Below are 23,931 nucleotides of genomic sequence, written 5' to 3' on the forward strand. Positions count from 1 at the left end.
TTCCCCACTCTGGCTCATATCTCTTCTCACCTGCCTATCACCTCCCCCTGGGTGCCCTACACATTCCCTTGCTCCTGTCACCCACTCTCCTCTCCTATCAGATTCGTTCCTCTCCAGCACTTCCTTTTTCAACCCACCTACTGTCACCTATCACCTCCTTCCCCCTCCCCACCTTTTATTCTGGCATCTTCCCACTTCCTTTCCAGTCCAGAAAAAGAGTAACAGGTAAACAGCAACAGATTAATGATTTCCATAGAAGATGCCTGACCTGTTGAGTTACTCCAACATTTTGTGTGTGTTGCTTGGATTGCCAGCATCTGCAGAATTTCTTGTGTTTATTAATATTAGAGCTGCTGCAATGAGGTAAAAAGTTCATTTCAATGATATCTCATTTCAAAATATGTCTAAACAATTTCATGGACCCCACAGTCTCATGCCTTTAATTGGAGATTTTAAACAAAATAAAAAAAAAACAATTTCAACATTCCAAAGATTTCAGATTTGCTGCAGTTGAAAAAAGCAGCCCAGGATGCATGCCAGCTCATTCAGTGCATGACCTTAATCTTAAAGCAGAAAACTAGCCAACATGTCAGGAGGTTCCAACAGAAAAAGAAGGTACATCACCAGGAGATCTCACTTCTGGAGGTCCCACCAGACAAAGCAATACTCACAACACGCTGGAGGAACTCAGCAGGTTGGGCAGCATCCGTAGAAACGATGAGTCGACGTTTCGGGCCGGAACCCTTCGTCAGGACTGTAGAGGGAAGGGGCTTGACCTGCTGAGTTCCTCCAGTGTGTTGTGAGTGTTGCTTTGACCCCAGCATCTGCAGAGTATTTTGTGTTTACCAGACAAAGCAGCTGGCATCACATCAGACGGTCCCAGCGGACAAAGCGGCTGCACCAGCAGATGGCCCCATATCAGGAGGTCCTACCAGACAAAGGAGATACACTATCACCAAGGGACAAGTGAACATCAGCATAATAACTGGATGAACTCCCGTAGGTCAATGACAACCAAAACAACTTCCAGAAGCTGTTCTGTGAATATACCATACAGTATTTATTACTTTATTTTGATCCACAATATATTAAACAATAATATACAACAAAAGACAGAACACTTACAAACAATCAAATCTCCCATTTACAACAAAATTTACAGTCAGGAGCTCCAGGCCCCTCAGTCTTGGACATGAGTGAGTACAGTACAATTGTTAACATCTTGTAGATTCTGAATGAGGTCTTCTTGTGTTCACATTGAATTCAGACTCTGTGGAGTTTCATTCATGGTCAGTGCAGGGCTCTAGAGTCCTCATTTTGTTCCTGGAATGGAAAGATGAACAGATTTGTAATTTTCAGCTGGACTGAGCTCACTCTAACATCAATGTTCTGTCATTAGTTTTAATGATGATCACATCAGACACAAAGCTTTAGTTTATACTTACGTTTGAAGGCTCCTCCAGTGATATTTCTGTTGACTTGCTTTTCATCTGTTTTACGAGAAGAAATTTTGCATTTTAGAACGTTTCCAGATGCACAGTTTAATGAGATTTAGTTTCTAAATTATTAAGTAGAACCACTTTAAAATCAGAATTGCACAGCACTGAGAGATCCATATCATACAATCAGTCTGAATTTCAGCAAAATATTAACATAATAAGACTCTAAGATAGTTTATTACAAAGGACGTCATCATCTTGGAGAAGGTGCCAACAAAAATTGTAAGTGTATTACTTGTATTGCAGGGTTTGTGTTATAAGGAGAGGCTGTGTAGGTGAGGTGTTGTTTCCATGGAGTGCAAGAAAGTAGGGGAAGACATAAAAGAGGTTTACAAAATTATGAGGTGAATAGATAAGGCAAATAACCGAAGTATTTTCCACAGGGGAAGTCTAAAATTAGAGAGTATAATTTTAAATTGAAAGGGGAAAGATTCAGAAGTGATCTGAGGGGCAACTTTTTCAAGCAGAGATGGTGGGTTTATGGAATGAACTGCCAGTCAAATTGGTGGAGTTGGGTACACGTATGACATTTAAAATGCATTTAGATGATTCCATGAATAGGAACATTTTTAAGAGATGTAGGCAAAATGGGATTACATTACGTAAGCAACTTGGTCAGCACAGATGAATTGGTTGAGAGGACCTGTTTCTGCATTGTACAACTCTATGACTCTATTAATCTAAGACAGATGATTTATTCCTTCAGTGGGTCGTGATGTGCTGACATCAGTTCTTTACGACTGTTATAGCTGGAGATGATAATAGGGATAAGCTCCCGCTACCTATTAAATGCCACCAATGGTGTGTATCTCAAATAGTTCTGGCAACCAAGTCAAGATTCTGGCCTTCATGCGTGCCTTAGCTACTAAGCCTGGTTGAACAGTTTCTGCTGACGGGAGAAAGTGCAAAGGTGGTTTACTGGTGCCTTGAAATAAGTCCTTTGGGCAGATGGGGCACGTCAGCCATGCTTTCCTTCTTGGAGAAGGAAATCTCTGATCTCAACCTCCGCTGCTTTGTGGTTATAGCGGCTCATATGATAGGGTGCGGGAATAAACCACAAGGAAGACTTTGGAGCAGCAGTCCCTAAGGAAATCCTATGTTGGGTTCAAAGCTGACTGGCAACTCCTCTGACACCAGTGGTGCCAATCTGTAACAGTCTCTGCCGTCCTTTTGATTCATCAACTGCGTGAGGAGGATGAGCAACGGTTTGCTCTCCATATCATTCTGCCCTGGCTTGTGCACTGGCTTGCTTCACAAATGCAATGGATCCTCCTTTCATGAAAACACTAGTTATGTCTTCCCACAGACCAGGATTGACCCCAGGTGAGAGTGCCCTTTCAAATTCTATTTCAAACTAAAGTGAAGAACAAACTCACACTCAGGGTGAAGTTGGTCATCCTCAGGAAATGAATAGAGAATACTTTAGAGAATTTGTGCATTAATGTGCTATCCCCTCCCTGCTCTAGGTAGTCACTTAATCATGTTTGCCCAACTATGGTTTCACCATGTATTATGATTGAAAGTCAATAGATAAAAATTCCATTGATTAGACTTACATTGGAAGACTCCTCATTTGATGTCTCTTTTGATTTGCTCTCTACCTACATGAAAAAAATCAAAATTTATATGCTCAGCATGTTAATCAATGAAAATTTGTCAAGTAACCTTTGAACAAAACCTTTAATGATTTAATTACATGTAAACCTACATTTATCATGATTTGTGCTTCAGTATTGCAGTGGAGAAGTGTTCCTCAGAACAATTACATTCTGTACAATGATCAACATCACCTGGATAATGTGAGGTGTGGGGGTTAGTATATAATTTGGGTAACAATATCACTCACACTCAATTAATTGGCATTGGATATATTGAAGCTGCTCTGCACCAACACTTGGTCTCTGTAATTGGTGATTGTTACAGACATCACCCTCATGTCTAGTACCCAATCTTGTTGATATCCAGCTCACTTTATCCTTGAGGGAAAGCAAACTCACTCTCTGTATTGGAACCCCTCAGTCAAACTTCCCCATAGGAATCAAACATCACAATACCTTTCCCAATGCACCAACCTATCTTATATCTTATTCTCTAAATGGCCCACTCTCTCTCTATTCTGACATAGTTGAATCTAAGATGTTTAACATATTTACATAGCGTCAAGGTCAAAAAGATCATCTGATTTTTTTTTCCATTTATACTTACATCAGCTGAATTCTCAAGAGATGTCTCATTTGATTTGCCTTTTTCCTGCATGGAAATAATATTTATATGTTTACCACAGGACACTGATGAATTTTGAAAATACATGAACTGAAAAATTCCTGCTTGGACAAGTATTAAATATTGAATTATCATGGAGTTTTTGTTCTCTCTGGGCATTTCAGCAACAAATGCAGCAGGCCATTGGGAAGGCATATTGACTTTATTGCAGGAGGATTTGAAAAGAGGGATACTAAAATTGTAGTGATCCCTGTATTGTGTAGTTTTGGTCTGCTCTCTGAAAAAGGATCTGCATGAGGTAATGGATACAGCAATGGTATAGTTTCCTGGAAAGATGCATATGCCACATGAGAAGAGGATGAATTGTGTTGGATAATTTGGATAATCATTACAGGTTAAAACAATGAGGGGTTATTGCCTGACCATGAGCAAAATTATGAGAGGGTTTGATTGGTAATGTAGGTATGTTTCTGCCAGTCTAAGGCATTGAGAGCTTGGCTCACGTCTCAAACTAGGTGCTTGTCCAATGAGGAATGAGGTGAAACTCAAATGGTGAATCTTTGAAATTCGCTGCCCCCAGAGAGCTGTGAAGGCTCAATCATGAGTTCATTCAAAACAGGGATTGGTGGATTGTTGGATATTAAGGGAAACAAGACTTACAGTTTTACTATAGAAAAATGGTTTGAGGTGGGCTCTAGCTAATATTCAATATTCTCTGTCTTCTCACCCCCACTGTCTGGAGCAGGCCAAGAATGAATTAAGATCCTCATACTCTATTCTGACAGATCAATCTAGGTTTCACATCTTATTGAGAAATTGAAGATACCAGAAAACATTCCCAGCAATTAACAGACCAGAATACTGAATTACGAATGAAGAGCTATTAATCATGACATTTCTGAATGATGTTCCCATTACTTAGCATTAGATTGCAGGGGCTTCAATAAAAAGACTACCCCCAATACTACACTGATATTCAAAAAAGGTGCCTGGCTACAGTAAACGCCTGGGGCAGAGTGAATAGATGTTCCTACAATAGATGGCGCAGGCATCATGCCATCTGCTTTATTGAATCCATGGAAGGATTGGTACTTCGTGAATCTCAGTGATGAGAGTTTGTCAGACACTTCTCCCGTAGTCCTGTTCTGCTGATGCTCAGTTCATCTTCAGCAGAGAACAAACTCATCATGCACTGAAATCTAATATTAGGATCCCCTCCCTACACATCAGACTGGGACACATGCTGTCTCATCCACTATTCCTAATGGAGAGCTTAACATTTCATTGCAAACAATTATAATCACCTCATCATGAACAATTGAAATCAACAAGATAAAATCTGATAAATTACTGATTAATACTCACATTTGCGGTTTCCTCAGGCGATGTTTCTTTTGATTTGTTTTGTCCCTGTAAGATAAAGATATTTATTTTTAGATCTTCAGCATACATAAACAATGAAATGTTCGGTAAAGGACCTTATGTTAGAAATTCCATTGTCCTGAATTGTATGAATGCAGTTACCTCAATACTGTTTTCACTTGTTTCTGTTGAGTCACTCTCGCTGTCAACCGTCGACAGACCGTCACACTCCACTTCAACGTCAGCTACCTTATCAGCAAGAAATTCCACATGGCTTTTGCAAAACCCTTTCTCCTGTTGGAATGAAGCATAATGCATGGAAATCATTCCTTATTGCAAGCAAGACACAAAACCAACATGATTATGATCTAACTCAACCAATGTGACCTAGCCTTTGCTTTGATATAACTGCATATGTATGGTCATTTACATGAAAAAGGTTGTAATTAAAGCCGGTGTTTTGATGCTACGACACACACGGACTTGCATGATCTAAGATATAACTCTGGACTCACCGCAATGTTTTTAGGGCGGAAGAAACAGCTGGGATCATCAAATTCCTGTCCAGAATTCTTGGAGCAGATAGTTTCTTTCACGGAGAATGTTAAATCTACATTGTACGACAGTTTACCTGTACGATATGTCTGAAGAAAGGAAACAAGATTATTGGTGAACTATTATGTCTGGTGTTCTTACAGTGATAGATAAAACTTAGAGTTACACAGGGCTTTATTTCCAGCAGATGATAACATGGATAGTGTCTGAGCAATCAACCAAAATGGACAATGCATTTAATTTTTCCAATGATAAGATTACCACTTAAACCATCATGAATAGGGATACATAGCTGCATAGTTTTCAGGAATGCTTAATTATTGGAGGTAATTAGTAAACAAAATTGGGAAAGCATCCAAATCAAAGACTGGTTGAACTTCCAAACTTATTTCCAAAGCTTTGGTCCAATCAAAGTACCACAACTGAAATACTGATGGAGAGTTAAATAGCAGACCACTCTGTACATAATATAATAGTCAGCTCCTGTCGAACACTCAAGACTTCATCTTATCTTAAAATATATCTCTTACTTAGAATTATGCAGTTTGAAGCCACTCAGCCCTTCAGGCCTACACTGGCTCCCAGCAAACCAATCCAATCAATCCAATTCCCCCTTCATTAAATCCCCATGATGTAGCAACTTATTTTCCCTATCACAAACATATCTCTCCGTTAATTTGTTTTTTGCTGTTAAAATACTCAGACATATCCATAGTTTGTGAAACACAATCAGCCAAAGGCACACTTACATTTGCCACGCCTCTCCTGGTGATACCACAGAGGTTGCTGATCTCCGTGATTTCATTCAGCTTTATAACTGAAGCTCTCAGAGCTTCCTTGGTGCTTGGCACTCCTGCAGAAAGAGAGGGAAAGTCATACAAGGCATCCCAACAAAACTCTGTGAATTCTTCTCACACCTGGGTGAAATACCGCTGACTGAAGCTCAGTACCAACAACTTTCTGCTCTCTGATTTTCCACTCTCCCCAGTACTTACCTGAGCAGTAGAGGATCTGCACTGCAAAGATGGAAAGCAGGAACATTTTCATTCTGCCTCGTGTGGAATCAGTCAAATGACTTCTCAGAGTGAAGGAAATGCTTCTCTCTCTCTCGATCTGCCTTCACCAGGCTGCCTTCAGTCTTTATATCCTGCAGCTCCACCACATTCAAACACTGGCTGGTGTTTGTATAGCTTGCTGACCGTGGGCACCGGAACCAGATGAAAGGTGGGTCCAATTATGGGCAAGCTTCCTCCTAGTATCATCATCATGTTTAGGTTTGGTGGGAAATTGGGTGAGATCGTGTTTCATTTCTTGGAATATGAAAAAATAAATTTACAGAAAAGAAGAAACAATCATCACAAACTTGTACAAAGTCACCATGCAGTTAAACTACATTCCATGATGATTTAACTCCAATGCACATCCAGTGTTCAAGGAATGTGCTAGAATTACCAGCACACTGCTGAAAGATACCTGAGTGAAAAATCCGAGGTATGTTTAGAGAAATCTTCTATTTTTTTATTTTCTATCTACGTTTCTATATAATAAGACCATAAGACCATAAGACAAAGGAGCAGAAGTAGGCCATTCGGCCCGTCGAGTCTGCTCCGCCATTTTATCATGAGCTGATCCATTTTATCCTATTTAGTCCCACTGCCCCACCTTCTCACCATAACCTTTGATGCCCTGGCTACTCAGATACCTATCAATCTCTGCCTTAAATACACCCAATGACTTGGCCTCCACTGCTGCCCATGGCAACAAATTCCATAGATTCACCACCCTCTGACTAAAAAAATTTTTTCGCATTTCTGTTTTGAAAGGGCGCCCTTCAATCCTGAAGTCATGCCCTCTCGTACTAGACTCCCCCATCATGGGAAACAACTTTGCCACATCCACTCTGTCCATGCCTTTTAACATTCGAAATGTTTCTATGAGGTCTCCCCTCATTCTTCTAAACTCCGAGGAATACAGTCCAAGAGCAGACAAACGTTCCTCATATGTTAACCCTCTCATTCGTGGAATCATTCTAGTGAATCTTCTCTGTACCCTCTCCAACGTCAGCACATCCTTTCTTAAATAAGGAGACCAAAACTGCCCACAGTACTCCGTGAGGTCTCACCAGCGCCTTATAGAGCCTCAACATCACATCCCTGCTCCTATACTCTATTCCTCTAGAAATGAATGTCAACATTGCATTTGCCTTCTTCACTACTGACTCAACCTGGAGGTTAACTTTAAGGGAATCCTGTACGAGGACTCCCAAGTCCCGTTGCATCTCAGAACTTTGAATTCTTTCCTCATTTAAATAATAGTCTGCCTGTTTATTTTTTCTGCCAAAGTGCATAACCATACACTTTCCAACATTGTACTTCATTTGCCACTTCTCTGCCCATTCTTCCAATCTATCCAAGTCTCTCTGCAGACTCTCCGTTTCTTCAGCACTACCGGCCCCTCCACCTATCTTCGTATCGTCAGCAAACTTAGCCACAAAGCCATCTATTCCATAATCCAAATCGTTGATGTACAATGTGAAAAGAAGCGGCCCCAACACTGATCCCTGTGGAACACCACTGGTAACCGGCAGCCAACCAGAATAAGATCCCTTTATTCCCACTCTCTGTTTCCTGCCAATCAGCCAACGCTCTATCCACATATGTAACTTTCCTGTAATTCCAAGGGCTCTTATCTTGTTAAGCAGCCTCATGTGTGGCACCTTGTCAAAGGCCTTCTGAAAATCCAAATATACAACATCCACTGCATCTCCCTTGTCTAGACTACTGGTAATTTCCTCAAAAAATTGTAATAGGTTTGTCAGGCAGGATTTTCCTTTAAGGAATCCATGCTGAGTTCTGCCTATCTTGTCATATGCCTCCAGGTGCTCTGTAACCTCATCCTTGACAATCAGTTTAAGGTGGTTGGAGGAAAGTATAAAGAGGATGTCAGAAGTAAGTTTTTTATCCAAAGAGTGATTTGTCCATGGAATACGCTGCCTGGGTTGGTGGTAGAGGCAGTCACATCAGGGATATTTAAGAGACACTTGGAAAGGCACATGGATGATAGAAAAATAATGGATAGAAAATTAAACGGAAGGGTGAGATTGATCTTGGAGTATGTTAAAAGGTCAACACAACATTGTGGGCCATAAGGCCTGTATTGTGCTCTAATGTATTATGATCTAATTTTGAAGACACAAGGGACTGCGAATGGTAGAAATCTGGACTACCATACGAAGGTGTTGGAGGAACTCTGCAGGTCAGGCAGCATCTATGGCAGGAAATCAACAGGAAAGATTTCGGTTTAGTCTCTTCAGCTTGGCTGGAACTAAAGAGAGGAGATGGTTTGTATGAAAAAGAGAGGGAAGGGGAGCAAGATTTGAATGGGTACCACACTGTAGCCTGGTTTAATCATTATTAGAACTATTTCTTTGGCTTTATTGCTTTTATACCTTTTCTTTAAAGTGTACAGATCATTAAAACAGCATTGCAATAACTATTCTAATAGCTACACATGAAATGTCTCCAGCTGTCACTCCTACAAAGTGAGAAGAAAAATACCTGCAGATGTTGAAGAACTGAAATAAAAACAGAAAGTATGAGAGAAAGTTAGTGGATAGAGAGAGAGAGAGAGAGAGAGAGAGAGAGAGAGAGAGAGAGAGGGAGAGGGAGAGAGAGAGAGAGAAGGAGAGGGAGGGGAGAGGGAGGGGAGAGGGAGGGAGGGAGAGGGAGAGGGAGAAGGGGGGAGAGAGAGACAGAAAGAGAGAAAGAACAAGAACTGCTCTGATCAACTGGTCAACAACCTGAAATGTCAATTGTTTCTCCACAGTTTCTCCATAACACTGCCTGACCTGGCAATTATTTCCAGCATTGCCTGATTTCACATCACCACATCACTCTCAGTCTCTTGGGGACAGGTTTAAATCAATGGCCCTCACAACCCACTCTTTATTCTTAGGAAATGATCATCTCCCATTGACTGCAATGAAGCTCTATTGACTTCCTATTAATCCTTCTCTGCACTGATGAAAATTATCTTGGAATCTCAAATTTCCTGTTTTCGGTATCTTATCATTTGTAACATGCCAGTATTTCCATTCTATCCACTTTTTGTAGTTTCAATGCCCTCTCTACCTCTCTGGCAGCTTGTTTCCTTGGTCCCAGCAGATCCCAATACAGGATGTTACAGGAGCATGTGAGACATGACCAGTTCAAGAGGTTTATTGCTGTTGAGACCATTTCTTGGCATCATTGATGTAGCACTTTACGTGGTCGCCAACTGGTAGGTAACGTCAAGGGTGAAGTCTGAGTGAAGGACAGAGACCTGAAGCAACATCGTTCCACTCCGTCATCTGCAAAGTTCTGACGTAAGAGCATTCAATAACACTCAACTCTGATTTGGCTTGTGGTGTGCTGGACATCTCTTAGCTCTGCCACAATTTTCCAGGCATCATTCCAGTAACACTGACTTTAACTCATTCATTTTCAATGGGTTGAACTTGGAGCAAACATGTCAGTGTTTGGTTAATCTGATCCGTAAACAGAATGATGATTACACACAGTTGTGTATTTCTGAGCAGCACTGACCGTTGAGATGATCCACAGTGCTGTGTGGGAGTACCAGTTCACTGATGCAGGGGCAGTGTGCACACGTTGGCCACGTCCAACATGGTTTTGTGGTAAGCTCATGAACTGATGGTCTCTATCTACCAGCCAAGTTTGTGTGGGATAAATTCCCCATTTCACTCCCAAGAATCCAGTTTGCTGATAAATAAATTAACAAACATTCTGATAAACAGTAATCAAGGATTATGAGTAATCCAGCACACAGAAACTGAAGCATTCATTCTGCAACAGGCAACAAGATGCTGCAAAGCTCCAGTGCAGTCTCTGAGACAGTGATATAAGAATATGTTATTCTGTTCCAGTCACCTATTGTCAACAATAGCAATAGTGCAGTAAACACCAAATGTGTTGATAATCCTGTGTTCGTGTTTACCCCAGAGTTAATGCTCAAAGATTTGAATCACAGGTCTTTGGGGAAGTTTTGACCATGGTCATGCATTTATCTTCAATGTGTGGAGCACTTGCTCAAACCTCTTTAGGACATATGGCAAAATATTAACTATTAACTTCAGCCACCAATCTTCAGATCTGAATATGTTCTGCAGATTAAACTTAAAATGCAGATCTGGTCAATGGGCTCCAACGTGCCCATTGAAAAACAGCCAATGATGATTTAACATTCAATTGGATATCTGTAGTGTGGGGACAAAGAAGGAGGTGTGAAAGATGTATGTAATTCAAAGTATTGTAGATACATCATAAATATAGAATTGTCCTTTGATCTTTAGCATATAAAATGTCATGTAATGTTGGGACAAGCAAGCCTCTTCCTCCAAAAGGGTCTCAATATGATGCCTGCTGTGTCTCATGTTGTTGAATAAAGAGACTATTTCATATCTAGCAGCTGCCTCTACACACATTGAGTTCATATTATTGTAGCATTACTACAGAATAGTATCCAAATAAAGGGAAGGGCATCTGAATAAACAGAAAGTATTTAGTGACCCAAGCATGGGTAATTCAGCCAGAGCTTTGTTTTGGACTGGGAGTTATTGACAGTGGTCATGAAAGCTGTGGTCAGGGTTCCTGGATCCTGGGCTGTATGCCCAGATTTCATGTGGGAGGGGAAGGGAAGAGTGAAAGAAAAAAAGCTAAATTAATTAGTGCAAGTAAACAGTTCAGTTCAACATCTGCCTGGAAAACATGTGCCAACATTTGCATAAAATTATCAGTCATATTTTGAACAGATCTAAGCCCTCATCTTTTCAACATAAATACTTACAAAATGCTTTAAAACTAGGAAGACTGCAATCAAGTTATATTGTGAGAAGTCCATTTATCCCCAGTTTTTACTGGGCAGTACATTTAAATTAACTCTTTTCAAGACAAAATTCATTAGTTGTGGCTGGTGTTCCATCTTCATGTTTGCTCGTTGAAGCGAAGTTTCTGTCAGTAATGTAGCTGTACGAGATGCCGCAGACTCTGCTTTCAAAGGATGATGGGATCCCAGAATAGTTTGATGACTGGCATTTGCAGAGAAAACTAAGTATGAGCAAGTTTACACTCTATGTATTATACAAGGCAGATTGGATCCAGAGAAACACCAGAACGCCATCTCTCAATTCACCGATGACACAGCTGTTGTTGGCAGAATCTCAGAGGGTGACAAAGAGGCATACAGCCATAAGACATCAGCTAGTTGAGTGGTGTTGTGACAACAACATTGCACTCAATGTCCATAAGACCAAGGAATTTATTGTGGATTTCAGGAAGAGGAAGCTGGAAGAACAGTCTTTATCGAGATGCCAGCAGTGTAAAGAGAGAGCAGCTTCTCATACCTGGTTGTCAGCATCTCTGAAGATCTATCCTGGGCCTAACATATTGATGCAATTATGAAGAAGGCACAACAGCAGCTATATTTCATACAGTTTGAGGAGATTTAGCATGTCACCAATTACTCTAACAAATTTCTACAGATGTACTGTCAAAAGCATCCTGTCTGGTTGCATCACCATCTACATCTCCATTATTGGCACTAGCCTTCTCACCATCAAAGACATATTGAAAGGCAGTGCTTCAACTGGGTGGCATCTATAGGTTCATTCTCTCAGCCATCAGATTTCAGAATGAATCATTAACCCATAAACACTGCCCCACTTTTTGCTCTCTAATGACGTCAGATGAATCTTATGGCCCCCAAGGACTCATTCCTTCAAAACATCATTATTGCAGATTTTAAGCAAAGTTAAAAAAAAAGCTGATGGAAAAATTAAACAGCCCAAAGACTTCGACTCTGAAATCAGCAGTCCAGGATGCATGTCAACCTCTCCAGTGTCTAATGTTTGTTTGCCAGAAAGAGCTACAGTCTACAAATCAGTCAATTTGAATGAATCAAGAACACTGGAAGCAGACAGATCAATTATCTATTTTCTTGCCACAAGAACAAAGGAGATGGAGGCTGCCATTTTGTGAAACAGCTTGGCATCCTCCATTTTGTGAACTGAAGTTGCTTGGCTTGATTAATATTTTAAAGTAGACACAATGATGCTCTAGGTACTCTGCTGGACTAGAGATCATTTCCAAATAAAAAGTTAGTTGTGAGGTGTCCTTTTATATAATAAAACATACAGGTTTGCAAATGTTAGGGTCTGTGTCTGCCCTGAGTGATGTGAGCTGGTTACTGATTGAGAACAAATAACCATAAATTACCAGTTGTCACTTGTGGAAGTAGGGCAATAAATGGATGCTGGCTTGGATTGGAGCCAATAAGAAGGTGGTAAATGTCAGTCAGATGACACTTAACCAATAACGCTGAAATACAATATTTGAATTGGTAAGGAATGAATAGAAAAGCAGGAGACTAGAGACAGACCACAAGAGTGAGAAACAGAGAAATGTGAGGCTGGGTAGTTAATTGAGGGAATTCTGCAAGTCTAGAGTATTTGGATTGTTTTGATTGAAGGGGATTCCTCTAGAAATACACATTGGGGAACAGGCCACAATATGGGGAGTATGCTGGTCACAATTGTGCTGAAGGGAAAACTGCTGGTGAAGCTCTTTTTAAGATTGCTCAGGGGAAATTGTCAGATGAGGAATTTAAAGGGTTACAGAAGCCAATAGCAGTTGCCTGTCTAATTGAGGATTTGAGAGAAGGTCGGCACAAGCAAGATATATTGAGACAGGAAAACAAAAGACTTTGCAAGGAGGTGTTAAACCTTATGGGGAAGCTTACTGATTTACAGGGACAGAGAAATATGGATTTCAGTTAGAGTGTAAAGAATTCATTAAAAAAAAGAATAAACTGGAGAAGGAAACCAATTTAGCTAAAAAACAAGGTTGAGGGATTAAAGAAACAGTACAATGATTTAAAGAAAGCAATGAATGTGATACAGAAGTCAGTAAATGAAAAGAAACACAGCATTGAGGACCATGCAAAGTGATACAAAAGCTGTAGGATCATCTTGCTGCCTAGAGAGGAATAATATGTGCTTTTGGATCTGAAAGATCTGGAATGATCGCGGCTTGAAGATCCACCAAGCGAGGATGAAGTGTTTGGCGGGAGCAGGAGCAGCACAACGCGCAGGTGTCCAACCTGGTGATACGAAGGAGGGGCCAGGCCCGGAATCACCCCATAGTGCCCGGAACCTCCAAGTGTTGCAAACTAATCCCTCGAACATGAAGTCTAACAGGAGGCGGATCAAATGGCCTGCAGCTAACATGACTTCACTGTGGAAGCAGTTTGATGAAGATGTTAACCAAATTCTGGAGGCAACGGCAAAGGGAGGGGTTGATAGGAAGCTGCAAGCCATGACAACAATTATTGTCAATATCGCAGCTGAACGGTTTGGAGAAGAGGAGAAGGAAGGCTCCAAAACATCTTACTCGAAGAACCAAAGAGCATTGAGGATCCGCAACATCAGGCAGGAGATGAAAGCGCTGAAGTCCCAATACAAGGAGGCAGGAGAAGAGGAGCGCATTGGCTTGACCCAGCTGATGTGCATACTACGAAAGAAGATCAGGGTCCTCCGCCGGGCAGAGTAGCATCGGAGGCGGCGTTGTGAAAGGGCTCGAAAATGTGCTGCCTTTATCGCCAAAGCCTTCAAGGAGTTGCTGGGGGAGAAGCGCAGTGGGAAACTGGCCTGTTTGCAGGAAGACATAGACCAACATCTGAAGAAGATATATAATGATCCTAAAAGAGAGCAGGAGTTGGGAGAGTGTGACATCCTAATAGACCCACCTGAACCGGATGTGCAGTTCGACATGTCAGAGCTGCAACTAAAGGAAGTCAGAGAGGTCGTCCGCAAAGCAAGGGCAAACTCAGCTCCAGGACCAAGCAACACCTCATACAAAGTGTACAAGAACTGCCCCAAACTCCTGCTGTGTCTGTGGAAGATCCTGAGAATCTTCTAGAGAAGGGGGAAGATCCCAGAACAGTGGAGAGTGGCTGAAGGGGTGTGGATCCCGAAGGAGGAAAATGCCACCCAGATAGATCAGTTTCGCATCATCTCCCTGCTGTGTGTCGAGGCGAGGATCTTCTTCAGTGCAGTTTCTAAGCGGCTGTGCACCTACCTAGCAAAGAACACCTTTATTGATACATCAGTCCAGAAGGGTGGCATTTCAGGGATGCCGGGCTGTCTGGAGCACATCGGTGTGGTGACACAGCTCATCAGGGAGGCCAGAGAGAACAAGGGCAACCTGTCAGTGTGTGGCTCGAACTGGCAAATGCATATGGCTCCATTCCACACAAGCTGGTGCAACTCACACTGACCAAGTATCACGTCCCCAGCAGAATCAGAGACCTTATCGCTGATTATTACAGCAATTTCAGGATGGGGGTCGCTTCAGGAGCAATTATATCAACCTGGCACAAGATGGAGATCGGCATCATCACCGGGTGCACTATCTCAGTGACACTGTTCTCCCCAGCCATGAACATGCTCACTAAGTCTGCTGAACCAGAGTGCAGAGGGCCCAGAATGAATTCCGCTCAACGGCAACCACCTATCAGGGCATTCATGGATGACCTCACACTCACCACAGAATCAGTCCCAGGCTGCCGGAGGATTCCGCAAGGGCTCGAAAAGCTGGTGGAGTGGGCCCAGATGCGTTTCAAACCTGCCAAATCAAGATCAATGGTGCTGAGGAAAGGGAAGGTAGAGAACAAGTTCCAGTTCAGCATTGCAGGCACAGCCATCCCAGCCATCACAGAAAAGCCAGTCAAGAGCTTAGGCAAGGTTTTTGACAGCTCTTTAAGGGACACAACATCCATTCAGGCAACCTGCACCAAGTTGGATGGCTGGCTGAAATCTGTGAACAAGTCTGGCCTACCTGGGAAGTTTAAAGCCTGTAAGCCTGTCGGTGTATCAGCATGGCATTCTGCCCAGAATCCTGTGGCCCCTCCTCGTCTATGCAGTTCCGATCTCAACAGTTGAAACCTTAGAGAGGAGGGTTAGCAACCACCTCAGGAGATGGCTGGGGCTGCCAAAGAGCCTGAGCAGCATCACACTCTATGGACACCACAACAAACTGCAACTGCGCTTCAAATCCTTGGAGGAAGAATTCAAGGTAACAAGAGCCAGAGAAGTGCTACAGTATAGGGACTCAAGTGACCTGAAGGTGGCTAGAGCAGGGATCCAAGTAAGTACTGGCAGGAAGTGGAGGGTAGAGGAAGCTGTTCAGGAGGCAGAGGTGAGGCTGCGTCACAGGAGGCTGGTGGGAGAGGTCACACGAGGCCGAGCTGAGCTAGGATCCTTTCCAACTCCCCAAATGGACACCAGAGGGAAGGAAAGGCGTCGTCTAGTTCAGGAGGAGGTGAGAGCAGTAGTGGAGGAGATGAGAGCCTGCAAGGCGGTGGGAATGAAGCAACAGGGAGCTTGGACAAGATGGGAGAGTGCGGTTGAGAGGAAAGTGACCTGGGCTGATCTTTGGAAAGCCGAACCACACCGCATCCAATTTCTCATCCAGGCAGTGTACGATGTGCTTCCAAGCCCATCAAACCTGCACACATGGGGCAAGGCAGAGTCACCTGCGTGCCCACTGTGCTCCAAGCGAGGAACCCTGGAGCACATCCTCCGCGGCTGCGCAAGGGAACTTGGTGAGAGATGGTACAGCTAGAGGCATGATCAGGTCCTGAAGACCATCGCTGAAGCCGTCAGCGCAGGAGTTGAGTGGGCGAAGCGGTCCCGACCATCCAAGCAGACCATTGCCTTTGTCAGAGCCGGGGAGCAGCCAATACCTGCCAAAAGAACATCTGCAGGCATTCTGACCTCTGCAAGGGACTGGCAGCTGTTGGTAGACCTCGAAGGGCAGCTGAAGTTCCCCAACCATATCGCAGCCACCACCCTGCGACCAGACATTGTCCTAGTGTCTGAGTCTACTAAGCAAGTGGTGCTGCTGGAGCTGACAGTCCCATGGGAAGATAGCTTGGAGGAGGCCTTTGAAAGGAAGCTCTCCAAGTACTCAGGACTGGTCAGCAACTGTCAGTAGGCTGGATGGAGAGCAAGGTGTCTCCCAGTGGAGGTTGGTTGTAGGGGATTCATAGCCCGTTCTTTAGTTAGAGCATTCAGCATTTTGGGCATCGAGGGAGAGAGGAAGAGGAGAGCCATCCGCAGTATCGCCGATGCGGCAGAGAGGGCCTCAAGATGGCTATGGCTCAAAAGAGGGGAGCCATGGAGTCATAAGTAGCTAGCCACATGGACGCAAGCTGGGGTCTGATCAGCCCCGGCTGGGTCACCTGGAGGAGGTTGTATGATGTTGAAAGACCCGAAACACCCGATGATTCCAGAGACATCACTGAAGATGTGTCCAGAAGCATCAATAGATGTACGTACACAGCGGGAGGATGAATATGGAGATATGGATTGGAGTGATTTAGCAGATAAGAAGAAGAGATATGATTATGCTGAGGAACATTCACTGGAGGATTTCCCATCGATGCATAACCAAAAAGAGCCTGTGCTATCAACAGCATGATTGGCACCCCTTAGTTACTATCAGAGAGGGATAAACCAGGGCATAAAATCAAAACCAGAATAAAACATACACTGTACCATTCAAGGTACGGTTGCTGAGGGATATTGCTAAGGATATCGGGACAGATATGCCCAGGGATGATCATAGGGAACTGTTCCAAGCAATTAGTTACCAGAGAGCAATACATGGACTAGATGATACCAAACAAAGGTGACTGATTATAATATGCTTGCATCCTAACATGCGCACCACTTTGCCAGAAACACAGCAAGATGCAGAGGAAACAAATGAGTTAAGGAATGCTATGCTGACTGTTATGAGTATTACTAGTGGGGATCTAATAGATGAGTTACATAAATGCTACCAGGAATAAAGGAGAACACCCCACTGCATTTACCTCCCGTCTGTGGATGGTGTCCAAGGGGTGCATGGATCAACATTAGATTGCAATCATTTAGAGCCAGAACCCAAAAATAGATGGTTAAGAACATTAGTGTCTCATAGTACTGATGAATCTGGAGACATTGGAATTGTTTGATCCCAGTGATCCTACACATACCGAGGCATGAGTACTTAGGAAGATTATTAGAGCATGGGAGAAGGAAGTGCAAGAATGAGATTTTAACTTTAGGAACAGTCCAGAGACAGCTGAGGTGTTTTCCCTTTGAGAAAATGCACGGGGTATCATGTGGGGACATAAGCCAGCAGAGAGACTGTAGAAGGGGAGTAACATAGTGCTGGAGTGCACCCTCACTCAATCATGGGCGCCATTGTCAGGGGCAGTAGGGTGTTCAAACCTGCTGTTTTATCTGTGGTAACATGAGTTATTATGCCTGGAACTGTACAGCAAACAGTTCATATAATCTAAATCCTAACAAAAATCAAAGATTGGAGTTACAGAAGGGTCAGAATATATTGGAATTTTGTTAATGTGGGGATTTCATGCTTTAAACTTGTTGACAGTTGTTTACATGTGCATGATGAATAAATTCCAATATTCTTTTCTTTTAAAAGTTTAGAATAACATATTTCTTCAAAGTTATCAAATTGTAACTGAATATTGTGGTAACATTTTAACCCTTACACACAAGAAATTTTCTGAAATAGTTTAAAGTGTGGTAGGTATGCAGGTCTCGAGTATGTAAAGTATGGCCACTTGTGAATTCTCTTGAGAGAAAGAGAAAGACTGATAGTGTGTGTGTGTGTGTGTGTGTGTGTGTGAGACAAAGAGTGCAAAGGCAGTTTTTAAGAGGCTGTGTCTTTAAGAAGTTGTATTAATGTGTTAATGTGGCATAAGCCCCCACCCCACAGTTCTTTCTCTTTTCTTGGTTCTTTGAAAAATGTGTGAAAGCTATTCATGGTGGGAATAAACTGTTTATTTTAATTTTTACAGTTACTTGCAGAATGTTCAAAAAGAAGAACAGTGAAAGCATGGATTTTTGTTTGTCCTGTCTGTGTTTTTGGATTGTATTTCTTTATTTGTTTTCCGTGGAATTGATTTTAGTGAAACTCAGCTTCCACACTGGCCAGGTGTAATCTGGGGTGAGATGGAAATCTGTGCATCTCTATTCCGAACATGTGATGTCCACATTTCTGACGGAAATTAGCATTCAGGAAAATTGCTCATTAGTGGACAGTTAAATTTTGATTGGAGCATGTCAGGAGCAATCATAAAAGTTGGTTTAATTAACAAGAGCACTTCCATTTACAGAATATAAATGACATTGCTTGAGACTTTTGACATATTGATTTTGAGTTTGAGATCCTTTGGAAAATAGTTTTGAAGTAACTAATGTTTAGTTACGCGAACTGCAAATGGAATTTCAATTTAAATATTGGACTGATGCAAACAGCATTTCATCATTAATTTCTTCACCATTTTAAAGCACACATTTATCTGGCTGCTGCAAGATGTTTGAATTAAAATGTCTTGGTCTGTCAACCTTTGCACTGCATGGTTGCGATGTAGCTGTAGAAGGTATCAAAGTTTCTACCTTCCTTGAACAAAATCTTTATGGTATTGGAGAACCACATGGGCATCAGGTTATGATAGTAAATTATCCCGAGGGATCACCTATAGCAAAATAATAAGGTCGAGCTTGAACAACAGAAAGCAATACTCAAGAACAAAGACACAACCAAATGAAAAAAACTGTATTTGAAAATTTCTTGTAGATGGCTCATCAGTAAAATGGATGAGAGGAGAACTGGATGTGGTACATATGTAGAGGATGAACGTGGCCAGAAAGGTAGAGTATAGCTTCAAAGTTATCCAACATCATGAGTGCACAGGCAGCAGAAGTGGCATATGTAGTTTGCCTGGATCAGTCATCCATTCTGATAGTATGTATGTTTGTAATAACTTTGCAAAACATATTTCTCTGTGAGAAGCAAGAGGGTTTGTTTCAACTGACTGAAAGCCCCTCCAATATACTGCTCTGTTGCAGTATATATTTGAAGAAACAAAAGGGAAAGAATAAGGAATCTTAAAGGTTAAAAATTATTGCCTAAAGGGAATAAGAAGGCTGATGAATTAGTGAAGCAAGGTGTTTTAAATGGGTAGGCGTGGCAGCTAAAGATGAAGGAGATGGGTTATGGATTTAACTGATTAGCAGAAGAAATAATTAAAAAGAAATGTAAAGAAAGCAACCCTCTGACATACTGACAGTGGAAGGGCCTTGGACTAATTTGCATTAGATTATGTTGGATCCTTGTCACTCACCCCAGGAGATTACAAATATATTCTTCTAGTGCTAGATACTTTCACCAAGTAGGTGGAAGCTATCCTGACTTAGACAAACATGGTCAAAGGCACTGCAAAAATCTTATTGGAAAGGGTCTTTACTCACTGGTGATGACCTCAGAATGTAGAATCAGATTAAGGCACATATTTTACAGCACAGGTAATGCAAGATATCAAGGCATTTTTAGGGATCAGGCAGAGATTTCACATATGCTATTGACCACAGTCTTGTGGAATTATGGAAAGGATGAATTGAACACTAAAAAATATAATTGCCAAAATGGTGCAACAACATGGCAGGTAGTTTTGTCTTATGTACTGATGATGATAAGGAATAGAGTGGCATCATCGATGGGTTACACTCCTTATAAACTCATGACTGGAAGAGACATGAGAGGGTTGAAGGAATTGTTAAGATTAGATTTGTTAGAACCTGAAATAGAGTAGATTATGTCAGAAAAGTAGGTACAATAATTGGTAGAGGTAGTGAAAGAGGCCTATTATGTGGGGCAGCCCATCAACTAGGAAAGAAAAGTCAACAGAGCAAAGCCTATTTTGACTCAGAAGTCAGTTCCATAGAATTAAGTCCAGGACAAAGAGTGATGATTAGAATACACTAACCCACCTGATTTTTAAATGTAAGTATTGTAGGGCCCTATTAAATTATAGACAAGTCCATCAGTGTATATAGCACTGATTTCTCCAGATAAAAGTGGGTGGTGTCATACCACCCAGTTGAAATTGGCGGAGAGAAAACCAAAGTGTTATCACCATTGGCACATAACAATTGATGCACATGATGATCCTGATTTCGGAGACTTGACAATCAATGTACATGGTAATCCTGATTTGGAAGACTTGGGGTCGGAACAGCTGTTTCAAGAAAATGGAGACAGACTTGACCAAGGAGGAATTTGTCCATTCTCCTAATTTTGAGAACCGGCAAAGTTTTGTCAAGAAAATAAGGAAAAGGTTGTTTCCTACCTCCCTAGACCTCATGTCTAAAGAAACAGAGAAAACTGAAATCTATGCTACATATGGTAGTTGGTTGCGTGCCATGAATGTTATGAATTTACTACAGTTCAATGCATTTTTCTTACAATATGCATTGGTCGGACAGACATATTATACGTAGCAGCAGCAACGAGTTATACCAAGGAATGGAAATAATGCCCTTTGTAAAGCCATAATGCTGCACTTGGGAGTAAAACTAGGTCTGACTGTTGGAAAATGAACTTTGTCTCAGCTAGCAATAAATGCTGTAGTGAATAGAAGCTCACAATCCAAAGAACTGATATGGATTAATATTTGTGGGACCATGTTGCTTCAGATTTGCCACTGATTCCTCACTGAACTGCAGACTGGCCATGAGTTGTGGAGGAGGTAAAGGAGATCATTAATCAATGGACTAAACTTACAAAAGTTATTAAGGCACGCTGATAAAGCAAATTAAATATTGCATGAGTCAGACTCTTGGGATAAGTTTTGGAGTTGGGGATCAAATGTTCAAATACATCCATGGGTGAGGATAGTATTGTATGCTGCTGTAGTATTAATTTTATGTACGCTGATAATATTACTGTTCAAGATGTACCACCTTAGAAGGTGGAAGGTTGAATTTGTGCAAAAGGTAGAGGATGATCGTTTTGGAATACAGAGAAGGTGATTGCCAGTATAAAGAGTGTATCAATTCAGTAAGTAAATGGTACCTTCATTTTTGTATAACGTAACTGTAGCACATCTGCAGGAGGTTCATGGCAATCCTATGGGTAGTCAACAGAATGAGAGGAGGGATAGTGATTCTAAGATAAATATCTTTGGATCAAGAGGAGAGATGTTGGCCAGAAAGAACTACAGTCTACAAATCAGTAAATTCGAAAGAATCAAGGACAGCGGAGGAAAGTCGGATCAATTGTCTTCATTCTTGTCATGAGTTTGAAGGAGATGGGGACTGCTATTTTGTGCAATGCCTCTGCGCCCTCTAGTTTTTAAACTGAAGTTCCTTGACTTGATTAATGCTTTAAAGTAGACACAATGGTGCTCCAGGTAATCTGCTGGGCCAGAGATCATTTCCAAATAAGAAGTTATCTGTAAGGCATTCTTTGATATAATATAACATGCAGATTTGTGAATGTTGTGGTCTGTGTCTGTCCTGAGTGATTCAAACTGGTTACTGATTGAGAACAAAGAGCCATAAATTACCAGTTGTCACTTACAGAAGTAGTGTAATAAATGGATACTGGCTTGGATCAAACCCAGTAAGAAGGTGTTAAAGATCAGTCAGATTACCCTTAGCCAATAACACAGAAGTGCAACATTTGAATTGGTAAGGAATGAATATAAAAGCTGACGCTTCAGGTACGCTAGGTATGCGATGACTCTTTAGAGGTGCACCATTACTAATGTGAAGTGTCCCACGGGCATTTATGTGAAGATTAAAAATGGACCATGAGGAAAACTTGGCCAGCAGAGACTCCTTTTTACTGCTATTACCTTTTCTATACTTTAATTGTTCATGGAAGGTCAGGAAAACTTAGTAGGTATGCACACAGGCACTTGGTTGTCTAAGTTCATGTGCTCTTCCGCTGAGACAATAAAGGTACTTGTTGGCACTTACAGATTCTCTCTGTGCCTCCCTGAGGGGTAGATACTTGTAACACGTCAATTTGAAGGCAGTAAATTGATCAACATGTCTCGTGAATGCACCAGACAAAGGAGTACGGGACACCATCAAGGACTTATTCAGGAGGCAGCGCCTCAGGAAGGCAGCATCCTTCACTGAAGACCCTAAACATCTGATATATGCTGTCCTCTAGTTACTGAAATTGTGCAGGAGGTAGAGGAGCCTGCATACCTATACTCAACTGTACACGTTTGGATATTTACCCTCTGAACAGGAGAGAAAAAAAAATTCCCTCCCCTCCCCTTTTCTTCTATTCCCCATTGGCTTCTTATCTCTTCTCACCTGCCTATGACCTCTCCCTGGGCCCCCTCCTCCTTTCCTTGCTCCTATGGTCCGCTCTCCTCTCCTATCAGATTCCTCCTTCTCCAGTCCTTCAGCAACCATCTTCTAGCTATCCTCCTTCCCCTCCCCTTACCTTTTTATTCTGGCTTCTTCCCCCTTCCTTTCCTCCTGAGAAAGGGCCTCAGCCTGAAATGACAACTGTTTATTAATTTCCAGAGAAGCTGCCTGATCTACTGAGCTCCTCCAACATTTTGAGCATGTTGCTTTGGATTTCCAGCGTCTGCAGAATTACTCGAGTTTATAAATATTGGAGCTGCTGCAATGTGGCAGACATTCACTCCAATGATATCTCATTCCTAATTACGTCTAAAAGATCTCATGGGCCCCAAATTCTCATTCCTTCAAAATATAGCTGTTGCAAATTATAAACAAAATAAAAAGGCAGAATTAAACAATCCAAAGACTTCAAACTTGCTGCAGATAAATTAGCAATCCGAATGCATGACAAATCATTCTGTGCCTGATGTTAATCTTCAAGCAGCAAATTTGCCAACACGTCAGGAGATTTCAACAGAAAAAGGAATTAAATCACCAGGAGATCCCACATCTAGAGGTCCCACCAGACAAAGCATCTGCACCAGCAGTTGGCCACACACCAGGAATGCCCACCAGATGAAGGAGATGCACTATCAGCAGGCGACAGGTGAACATGAGCATAATAACTAGATGAGCTCCCATAGGTCAGTGACAACCAAAACAACTTCCGTAAGCAGTTCCATCGATATACAATATAGTATTTATTACTTTATTTTGATCCACAATATATTAAACAATAATATACAGCAAAGGACAGAGCATTTACAAACAATCAAATCTCCCATCTACAATAAGATCTTCAGTCAGGAGCTCCAGGCCCCTCAGTCTTGAAATCAGTAGGTACAGTACAATTGTTAACATTTTACATATTCTGAATGAGGTTTTCTTGTGTTCACATTGAGTTCAGACTCTGTGGAGTTTCATTCGTGGTTAGTGCTGGGCTCTCGAGTCCTC

General features: G+C 41.8%; 1 protein-coding gene and 1 long non-coding RNA gene across 2 annotated transcripts in view; one reads left to right on the forward strand and one right to left on the reverse strand.

Annotated features, from left to right (window-relative positions):
• Window positions 1-23,931, forward strand: part of LOC140198594 (uncharacterized) — a 59,094-nt gene that overhangs the window by 4,850 nt on the left and 30,313 nt on the right. The gene's annotated exons all lie outside the window — the stretch shown is intronic.
• LOC140198592 (secreted phosphoprotein 24-like) lies at window positions 1,083-6,686 on the reverse strand. The gene is made up of 8 exons (XM_072259593.1): window positions 6,635-6,686; window positions 6,389-6,492; window positions 5,600-5,728; window positions 5,247-5,378; window positions 5,088-5,132; window positions 3,056-3,100; window positions 1,446-1,490; window positions 1,083-1,323 (listed from the first exon to the last, which is right to left on the reverse strand). The coding sequence occupies exons 1-8, from the start codon at window positions 6,684-6,686 to the stop codon at window positions 1,291-1,293; spliced, it is 585 nt and encodes a 194-aa protein (XP_072115694.1). The 3' UTR covers window positions 1,083-1,290.

This window comes from Mobula birostris, chromosome 6 (assembly GCF_030028105.1).
Source record: "Mobula birostris isolate sMobBir1 chromosome 6, sMobBir1.hap1, whole genome shotgun sequence".
Classification (NCBI taxonomy): domain Eukaryota; kingdom Metazoa; phylum Chordata; class Chondrichthyes; order Myliobatiformes; family Myliobatidae; genus Mobula; species Mobula birostris.